Below are 10,694 nucleotides of genomic sequence, written 5' to 3'. Positions count from 1 at the left end.
TTCCCCTCCTTACCCAATAATAAAAAAAATCATAGTGAAACTTTTGACATATAGGTCCAAAACTCTATCGATTGTAACCACATAGGTCTAAAGCTACTATAACACAATCAATCATTTTCATACTTCAAACATAATTAAAAAATGCATTAACTGAGGTAGGTTCTATATAATTGAACACCACACATTTTCTAGCTACTACTATATCTATACCTATATCTATCTATCTATCTATATATATATTCTACATCTATGATAATGATCAATTTTCATGGCTATTTCTCAAATAATTTCTCTTTTTTTACTTCATCTTCTTCTTCCCTTAGCCTCCATTTCCCTATCACAATCAAGCCACCAGCTGGTAATAAACACAATTTCAATTTTCTCGTATATATATATATATACTATATTATGAATTTGTCACCTTTGAGTTGTTTGAAAATTGGTTGAGAATAATGATCATAGCCATTGTTGTTGCAGATATGTGAAGTTGGAACCGGGAATGGCGGTTCGATCGGTGGAACTTCACCGTTACCGGCGTCGTTATCAAAGCTATTGATTAAGGGAGGAACTGTGGTGAATGCTCATCGGCAGGAGAGAGCTGATGTTTATGTAGAGGATGGTATTATTGTTGCTGTTAAGCCTAATATCAAGGTTAGTCCATGTTTCATTTCTTACAATTTAGTCCTTTTATTATGCTAAAAATTTGAGATTTAATCCTTATGCTTTAATTTGGCTTAATTTGATTTTTGTATTTTTATAATGATAGTAAATCAAAATTAATAACACTATTAATTGTTACACTGTTTTTTGTTTTACATGTTAACCGAATGCTCAAGGTTATTTTTAAAAATATTCCACGTTACTTTAACAATAGCAATTACAATTAACAATGTTATCAAATCAGACGTATTAATAACACTACAAAAGTAGATGAATTAAATTATGACAAATTAAAGTAGGAGATTAAGTTCCAAAATTCAGCATTATAGAGAGACTAAAACTATAATTTGTATTATTTGACTACTAACACTAAATTAAGGAGTCCGAACTATTGAAATTGAACGATAGTTGAAAAATAATTTTTATGACATTTTTGATATAGCAAGTGATACAGTTTGAACTTATTTAATTTTTTTAATAGTATATGGATTAAATTGATCCGTTTAATAATAGAAGGACGACTAGAGACCTCCCAAGTACTTTAACCAAATTTAAATTTAAATTTTTTTTTTATACATAATATACATTTTAAACATGTTTTGGTAGGTTGGTGATGAGGTTACGGTACTTGATGCCACAGGAAGATATGTAATGCCAGGTTATAATTTATAATTATGATTTATACGATTATTTAAGTGTGTTCTATAGTTTCATAAATGTACCGTGACATCGATAGGAGGTATTGATCCTCATACGCACCTAGATGCGGAGTTTATGGGGACAGTGGCAGTCGATGACTTCTTTAGTGGTCAGGCCGCTGCGCTAGCCGGTGGAAGAACGATGCATATCGACTTTGTCCACCCTGTTAATGGTAGTTTAATGTCCGGGTTCGAAGCTTATGAAAAGAAAGCAAGCAAATCTTGTATGGATTACGGTTTTCATATGGTGATTCGACATTGGGATGAATCTGTTTCGAAAGAAATGGAAATAATGGTTAAGGAAAAGGGTAAGCTTTTCAATTAATGATTGAAATTTGTGTCATTTGATTTTCAACATTAATGAATTCCACGTAAAATCTGTGTTTTAATTTTTCTTTTTTAATTGTTTTCACGATTGTTATTAACAATTTCGTAGGCATAAACTCTTTCAAGTTTTTCATGGCGTACAAGGGAACATTCATGGTCGACGACGCGGTTCTATTACGAGGGATGAAGAGGTGTAAGTCTTTAGGTGCATTGGCTATGGTTCATGCCGAAAACGGCGATGCTGTGTTCGAAGGGCAAAAAAGAATGATCGAGCGCGGTATTACCGGTCCAGAAGGTCATGCCCTTTCTAGACCTCCGATGGTAGTGACTTAAAACGCAACCACAACTGCAATTTAAACATCCTTACACATGCTTTCTTTTGGTTGATATATTGTAATTTCGAGGTAGCTAGAAGCCGAGGCAACCGGGAGGGCGATTCGTTTGGCGAGTTTCGTGAACACGCCGCTATATGTTGTTCATGTGATGAGCATTGATGCTATGGAAGAAATAGCTAAAGCTCGAAAAACAGGTTTTTATTTCACTTTTAATATTTTATCGAACGAGTCTCGGATACAAATATGTATCTGAAACGAGCCCCATTTTTTTTTTCTTTTTCGTTTTTACAGGGCAAAAGGTTATAGGAGAGCCTGTGGTTTCTGGATTGGTCCTTGATGATTCTAAGCTCTAGGACCCTGATTTCATAACTGCAGCAAAGCAAGTCCTTTCCCTAATTATTTTAGTATTTCGAGTTGTTACATTAGAATGGTGATTACAATCAAGTGAAATTTTATCATGTACTAATTTATTCCAGGATTTCAGGTATGTTATGAGTCCACCTATCAGAGAATCCGGACATAACAAGGCTTTACAGGCTGCCCTTTCAACTGGAGTTTTGCAGGTATGTTAATTTTTTTCAACTATTTATTTTTCTTTTTCCTACACATATTTATACTTGAAATATACTCGTATTAAACACATATCGGTGTTTGCACTACTGGAAGCTTGTAGGAACTGATCATTGTACCTTTAATTCTTCACAAAAAGCTTTCGGCATCGACGATTTTCGAAAAATTCCGAATGGTGTCAATGGTAAAATGCAAAAAAGGTTTTTGTATTTTAATTTCCTTCGTATTTCGGAATGGTTGTTATTGTGCTCTTTTCGTGATTGTTTGTTGTGGTATAACTCTATATCAATGGGGGCGAATTTAAGGGTATGAGCCGTGCACAACAGCTTTTTAGTTTCAGTGTCTTAGAGAATTATATATGAGATTCTTCGTTTTTAAGGATTTAGATTGATTGAAACAAATTTAAAGTGAATTCAATGCCTAAAGCCACACTGTTTGCGAGGCTAAAGTCTAGTTTAGTGACAATTTCTCCACCCAACAAATGTAAAATTGAAATTCTTTTACTGTATCAAAAATGATAAACTTATAAATTAATAAATGATAAAATTATATTTGACTTATAAAAAATCTATAATTCAATTATGATCCCGTAAAAGAATTTTTATATTCGCCCTTGCTTATAAACACCTCTATTCTTCATTCAGAATTATGATTGATTCACTCTGTACTTACCAAACTTTTACTCTTCTTATTGGAATTAGGGATTGAGGAGAGGATGCACCTTGTTTGGGATACAATGGTGGTGAGCTATAATCCAAACTTTAAGTTATTATACGTACATACATACAAATATTAAGGGGAGTCGACTCATTTTGAAGAAATCTTCAAAGTGTCGTTCGCTAGTTAGTTGATCAGTCCTCTAACAGTATAAGGTATTGTCTCTTAGGAAATTGTCTCCCGTGCTCTATACCACTTGGGTTACGTGTAGTCAAGGCACTCCGAGCTTTGTGAAGCAGACCCTTAGGGGAGTTGCTCACGATATGCTAGCTCTTAGCAAAGCACGGGAGACAACCCTCGTCGACAATACCTTCGATTGTTGAGGACTGGTCAACTGCCTAATAAACGACATTTCGAGCACTCCTCCAGAAAGATCCACCCCCCTCAACACACACACTCTCGGCCTATGTACGGTGAGGAGCTCTCGGCTTTGTAAACCAGGCCATCATGACAATTGCTCACAGTATGTTAGCTCTCAACAGAGCACGGGAGACAATACCTTAAACTGTTGGGAGACCAGTTGATTGCCTAATGGACGACACTTTGAAGATTTTTCTGGAAAGAGTTGAACCCCCAACATACATACACACATGCAAGCAAGCGTGTGCACACATCGAACTCAAACAGCTCATGAGCTCTCAAGTGTAACAGTTACCTCTTATTCGTTACAAGATTTGTAGTCTGTTCTCACCTCGAGCATTTTTACAGGAATCAGGCCAAATTTCTGTCACTGATTTTGTCCGGATAACAAGTACTGAATGGTAATGATTTTTCATCTTCGAACAATTTCCCTTCATAGACAACCTTTGTGTCTATTTGTTGTCATGTTTCAATAACTTGCAGTGCTAGGATCTTCAACATCTATCCAAGAAAAGGAGCAATTCTTGTTGGATCCGATGCAGATATCATTATATTTAACCCTAATTCGAGCTTCGAAATAAATCCAAGATCTCATCATTCGAGAACCAATACGAATGTATACGAAGGTAGAAAAGGAAAGGTATAATTTTCATTTTTATACCCTTATTAGCCAGATTACAAGCGTTTTAAACACTAATATTTCGAGATAATTATAAGGGATAATATAAATATTGGCCCCTAACTTGACAACTAGGTTTATTTTGGTACTTGTACAATTTTTTTTATCCACTTTGGTATTTTAACTTGAAGATATTAAAGTTTAATGATATGACATTCTGAGATTATGTCACATAATTACTTAAAAATTAAAAAAATTATATATATTTTAAGTGTTGATGTAGTACAATCTTAAAATGTCACATACAATATTCTAAAAATTAAATTAGTGATTGAACTAGTTTGATCAATGGTTTTCAATTTAATTGATTTGATCGGTTCAATTAGTAAACCAACAATAAATAATTAAATAATTAAAATTTTATAAAAAATAAAAAATGAAACCGGTTTAACCTGTTCAACTATTAGTTTTTGTCTCAATTTTTTTATTAGTTTCGAGCATTTTTTAATTCAATCAGTTCAACCTCTTTGTTTGGACCAATATATCGGTTGGTTCTCGAACGATCTAATCAATCTGACTGACCAATTCAATCATGTTTCAAGAACATTGGTCATATCATTAAATCTTGATGGAATCTAAATTCAAGGATCAAAATATAGATCTAGCTACTAAGTTTATGTACCAAAATAAACCAAAAAAATAGTATATGTACCAAAGTGGACTTGTTTGTCAAGTTCAAAGGTCAAAAATTATATTATTACTAAATATAAATTTGGGTTCGGAATTTTTCAGGGAAAAGTTGAGGTAACAATTTCTAGAGGAAGAATTGTTTGGAAAGATGATGAATTGAAAGTTGCACCTGGTTCCGGGAAGTATATACCAATGCCTCCTTTCGGTTTTCTTTTCGACGGAATCGAAAAAATCGATGCTAAGCTTGTTTCTTCCTTCAAAGCTCCGGTACATAGGTTTAAATCCGATGTTTAAACTCGATTAGGCTCTCAATTTTTCATATTTGACTTCGAACTCGAGTATATATGTGTATTGAAATTATAAAAAAAAATTCGATTACATTCGCGAGCTACTCGAGATATTTGCTCCCTACAATCCAATTGCACATGCAAATAATGATATTTACATGGCAATTCAATAAAAAAAAAAAACAAACCCCTTTTGATTTGTTTGTTCCCCAACAGATGAAGGCCAATTAATTTAGCAATCCCAGAAATTTAGTTGTCTTGTCGTGCCAAATCAATGTCTGAAATTTGGAGAATTTCATTGCCAAAAGCAGCAAAGAAGGAAAGCAAATATCTTCTTTCTCTTCTGCATTGTAATAGATATCAATTTAGATATTCGAATTCGGCTCGAAAAAAAAAATTATATGCAGTTGAATTTGAGTAGTTTGAGTTTCGAATTTACGGAGACAAACAACCTTATGTTTTTTTTGGTAAGGTTGTTGTTGATGTGGTAATGAAACAGTGATGAAATCGTCGTCGTTTCCTAAGCTACGCCAATCACCACTCATTTGTCGTTTCTGGTTGGCTCGAGCTTTCAAGAACACCGTTGAGTAGTCCATCGATCCGGTAGGTTTCCGATCACACCCTCTGAATTCGGGGGCGGGCATCCACGCATAGTTCTGTTGGTTTCGAAAATAATCAAATGTCATTAGATTTTTGAGCTCATTTTTTACTAGATAAACGGGTAGTAACCAAATGACTTAAATAGCGATAATCGAGATCTTACGGTAACTGCAGAATCTTGGTCGTTATTGTCGGCTTGTTGGTGAGGCTGCGGCGGTTGAGGTGATGAATCGGCTGTAAAATCGCGGTGGTTTCCGAGACTACGCAAAACATCAGATTTTTGTTGCTTCCTGTTGGCTCGAGCTTGTGAGAAAACCATGGAGTAGTTTGTAGCACCAGGAGGTTGTTTGTCCCAGCCACCAAATTCGGGAACCGACATCCACTTCTTGTTCTGTCCATTTTAGAATAACTTACAAACATTATTAAGGGTTTAAGTAATTTTGGATTTTGTTCATTTCGAGTTTTAGGTCGATTTGGGTTTGCATTTCATCCACTAAAAAAAATATTAAATTTGTTTTTATATATTAAATTAAAAAGTAAATTAATTATTTCTGTTAAAAATTTTATTCATTTGTACTATTACAATCTAACGAGATTGATAAAAAAATCAGACTGTGACATGTGGTATGCCACATGTACCTCATTATGATGTACATAAACTAGTTTTTAACGTAAAAGCGGATAAAAGGACCAATTTGCTCTTTGATTTAACGAACATTGACTAATTTGCTCATTTTATGAGTAGAGAGTGTAAAATATAATCCGACTCTTAGGACAAGGGCTTCCATCGTACTTTTACCGGCGAATCAATTTGGTTTTTATAATTTTGGGGTTAATTTTAAGTTTACCTCATTTTTATTAGTTGTCATTTTGGATTTGGGTTTTTAGGTTTAAGGTCCAAGTTTTTCTAGTCATATTATTACGAGTTCAAGAAATTTTGGATTTTGTTTATTTTAGGTTCGGGTCATTTTGAGTTTGAATTGTTTTAGGTTTAGGTCACTTTGGATTTGGATTAGTTCAAATTTGGGTTGTGCCAATTTTGGTTGTTGACTGTTTATAATCAAAATGGGTTGAGTTGGATTTGAGTTAGGACTAACCAAATTGAGTTTTTGAATTTGGGTAAAATTTGACATATTTATGTTAATTCATTCATATATACATGTAAATATAATTTTGTTGCTATACCAAATCGAACTTAAGTTGGGCTTCGAGAAGCGGTTTTTTATTAGGGGTGGAGATAAAATTATAAAATCTAGAGCTGAAGGTTAAAAATATTGTATTAAATGACTGTTGTAGCTATATAAATGGACCATGGATGATTTAGGATGAAAATTGAAACCTTACCATCCCGGGATCATCGTTGTCTTGCCAACGGGGTGACGACGCAGCGATGAAATCCTTCTCGTTTCCTAGGCTACGACTAACATCTTTCTTCTGTTGCTTCTTGTTGGCCCGAGCTTGCAATTCCGAATTAAACTATACAAATGAACATTCTCACACACGTGAATACATGTATATATGTAAATTAATTGAGTTTTTTTTATTAGGTAAACGAGTTTAGTTGAGCATAATCAAATGACTGAATAATTTCGCTTTTATCTCAAATCGAGCTTAATATTAAATTTTAAGACGATTATTTGATTAGATCCCTAAGAAAATAACATGATAAATTAGTGGATGATTTAGGATGGAAAATGAAAATCTTACCGCGACAAAATCTTCATGGTCTCGTCGTCGAGGATGACGAGGAGGTAATGAAGCAGCGACGAAATCTTGCTCATTTCCAAGGCTTTTCGTCTTTTGTTGCTTCCCCTTGGCCTAATATTGAGTCGAATTTAATTATCTTAATGTTAGTCTCAAATGATTATTAAGCATAATCGAGTTTTTAAATATATTTAAATATTTTAAATTAATATTGAAAAAAATAATCTGAACTTGAAAACAAATAATCAACTAGTATTAAATTAATTGATGATTTAGGATGGAAAATGAAAATCTTACGGTGACAAAATCTTCATGGTCTCGTCGTCGAGGATGACGAGGAGGTAATGAAGCAGCGACGAAATCTTGCTCATTTCCAAGGCTTTTCGTCTTTTGTTGCTTCCCCTTGGCCTAATATTGAGTCGAATTTAATTATCTTAATGTCTAACTCAAATAATTATTAAGCTTAATCGAGTTTTTTAATATATTTTATTTTTAATTAATACTGAAAAAATAATTCATACTTGAGTACAAATAATTTAACTTGAAGTTAATCATAAAATTAGGTTAAAATTTATAATTAGTCCCAATATGTTACTCATCAATTTGTGAATTTAGTCCTTGTACTTCGCTAGTTTATAAATTGAAAGACCCTAACCTAAATTTTTCTCTCCCCTTTTCACAAGGACTAAATGTGTAATTTGAACAAAATATGGGGATTAATTATACAAAATTGACCTAAAAATTAAAATTGTATTTGACCCTGATTAAATAAGCTAAAATCAATTGAATTCATACCAACTTTTGAGCAAAGAACATATCATCAAAGCATGAACTAGAAGTGTTGATATGTAGGTGAACTGATAGATGAGAATGCAAAGAAAAAAATCTTACAAAGACAGAATCTTGGGTGTCTTGTTGTAATGAATCCGCAGTTAAATTGAGTTCGTTTTCGAGACTACGCCAAACATCAGCCTTTCGTTTCTTTCTGTTGAGTCGAGCTTGTGAAAACTCCATGGAATAGTTGGTAGATCCTGGAGGGTTACGTTCCCACCCTCCGAACTCCGGAATTGTTATCCATTCATTCTTCTGCCGGTTTCGAAACGAACTCGGAAATTAGGGATCAAAATTAAAATTTAAAATTTTGGAAGGATCTAAATGCAATTTGGCCAACCTTTTTAGCTAACAGTAACTATAGTTAAGAAGAGCAAGAGGGGATTTCGTCCCCTCAAAATTTTTGGAAATGGTTATTAAACCTTTCAAAATTTTACTTAAGCTAACAAAAATATTGGGAAATTCCAATTAAACCTTATAAAGGTTTTGAAAATTTTAATCAAATCCTTTAATTTTTAAAAATTCTCATTAAAATTTTCAGAAAATTTTTAAAAATTAGTTAAACCCCTTTTTTTTTAAAAAAAATTCTCATTAAACTCTAAATATTTTTAAAAAAATTAATTAGACCCCAAAACTTAATGTCATGTTCTGCCATCGGAAACACCCTTAAAATTCGATTAATGAATAGGTTAAAATTCTTAAAAACTAGAGCTGTGTTATCAAATTGTCAATTAAAAACACCATTTTTTAGAAAAATTAAACAATTATTGATTAATTATAAAATTGCAGAAAAAATAAATTAAAACGAAAAAAAAAAAGAAAGATATAAAGGTTTATTACCTCTATTAGGTTGGACATGGATTGTAGGAGCAAGGATTAAAATTACCAAAGATGATAATTAATTAACCAAGGAATTGAAGGTTTGAAACCCAGTTAAATTAAAATAAATTAGAACAATTTTCAGTTATAAATTGATGGTAATTAAACAATATAATTATCTGTGGAGGGATGCCTAAATTAAATTTTCTGTTTTTACTAACAAAACCAATAAAAAATTAATTTATTAACTCTTAATACCATTAAGAATATAAATCTATTGTTGTATTTTTGGCTATTGTTTGAAAAAAAAATGAAAATTGTGGGTATTTTTAGATTTGTTCAAAAATTAGTTTATGTTAGAGTTGTGTGACCTAAATTCATGTTAAAGAACTAATACAATGGTAAAATTAGGGGATGTATGGAGGGTTTAAGGCTAATGGCCAAAACTCTTCTATTTTTTACTTTGATTAGAATAAGGTTTTTCAACCTTTAAACTTTAAAGAGATGTAGTCGAAATTTCTCTTGTATTATTCGATTCCCAACATTAGTGAATTTCTTCTTATTTGCCCATGACTTTTTTCCCCCCAAAGGGCTTCTACATAAAATTTGTGTGTTTTATTTTTTTTGACAGGAAAAACAAGAATTTCATTGACTGAAACACTATAAATAAGAGGAGAAAACAACCGAGATGTAACACCCTAAAATTTTTTATTTTGAAAGTGTAAAATTATGTTAAGTAATTTGTATTAGTTTAGTGACTAAGTGTTAGTTATGTGTGTTTGAGGTCCTGTGATTAAATATCTTCCGTTGATTTTTTATTAATTTTGTTCCAACATTTGATTTTGAATATCTAGCTTATCTATTATTTTTTAATCTCTCTCCCTATACCTTGCTTCTCTTTCTTTTCATGTTAGTTTCCTTGTTACTGCCAAAATTCTTCCTATTGTTCTTTTTCAAATTTTCCATTCAATTACTACAAAAATTTCCTCCCTCTTCTGCAGTGATTTTCTATTTTGGTTTAATCCCTCTTCCTTGCTCATCTTTGTTGCCGCCATTTTGACTTGGAGTTGTCCTTTGTCGTCGAGCCATTCCGTTTTTGCTTCAACCCATTGTAAGTTTCCTCTATTTATTTTCCTTAAGTGTTATTATGCGAAGTATGTGGGTTGATTGTGGGATTTCGGTTTAACTAATTTTGGATCTGTTTAGGTGAAAATCTTGAGACGAACTTTCCTCCGACGTTTAGTGAGCCTTAAGAGCTGTTGTTCTATTGGGTAAGTAATTGAATGCCTCAAAGAGGCTAGTTCTTGGTGTTAAGGTCGAATGTTTAATGCTTGTGGCCAAATTATGATTGGATTTTGGGGTATTGATGCTAATTATTTCTGTCGAAACCATTTTATTTCGATTTAAAAAAAGGTGAATCGACTTTTTGGAAAGCGAAAAAAAATGGAGTCGCCACCGACCTTTTTTTGAGGTGTAA

At 32.8% G+C, this 10,694-nt stretch overlaps 1 protein-coding gene and 1 pseudogene across 1 annotated transcript; one reads left to right on the top strand and one right to left on the bottom strand.

Moving 5' to 3' along the window:
* Positions 1 to 210: 210 nt before the first annotated feature.
* LOC108468583 (dihydropyrimidinase-like) lies at positions 211 to 5,354 on the top strand (annotated as a pseudogene).
* On the bottom strand, positions 5,116 to 9,364 carry LOC128296470 (uncharacterized). Its single transcript, XM_053031689.1, has 8 exons — positions 9,239 to 9,364; positions 8,459 to 8,653; positions 7,865 to 7,975; positions 7,571 to 7,681; positions 7,208 to 7,339; positions 6,027 to 6,254; positions 5,716 to 5,919; positions 5,116 to 5,606 (listed from the first exon to the last, which is right to left on the bottom strand). The coding sequence occupies exons 1-8, from the start codon at positions 9,254 to 9,256 to the stop codon at positions 5,559 to 5,561; spliced, it is 1,047 nt and encodes a 348-aa protein (XP_052887649.1). The 5' UTR covers positions 9,257 to 9,364; the 3' UTR covers positions 5,116 to 5,558.
* Between the last annotated feature and the right edge of the window lie 1,330 nt (positions 9,365 to 10,694).

Source organism: Gossypium arboreum, chromosome 8, assembly GCF_025698485.1.
Source record: "Gossypium arboreum isolate Shixiya-1 chromosome 8, ASM2569848v2, whole genome shotgun sequence".
Lineage (NCBI taxonomy): Eukaryota > Viridiplantae > Streptophyta > Magnoliopsida > Malvales > Malvaceae > Gossypium > Gossypium arboreum.
This window is presented reverse-complemented; position numbering and strand designations above follow the sequence as displayed.

Coding starts and splice junctions, on each gene's coding strand:
- LOC128296470 (XM_053031689.1), bottom strand. Junction 7,340..7,570: donor ACCATGAAGATTTTGTCGCG/GTAAGATTTTCA, acceptor TCATTTGTATAG/TTTAATTCGGAATTGCAAGC. Junction 5,920..6,026: donor ACCAAGATTCTGCAGTTACC/GTAAGATCTCGA, acceptor CGAAACCAACAG/AACTATGCGTGGATGCCCGC.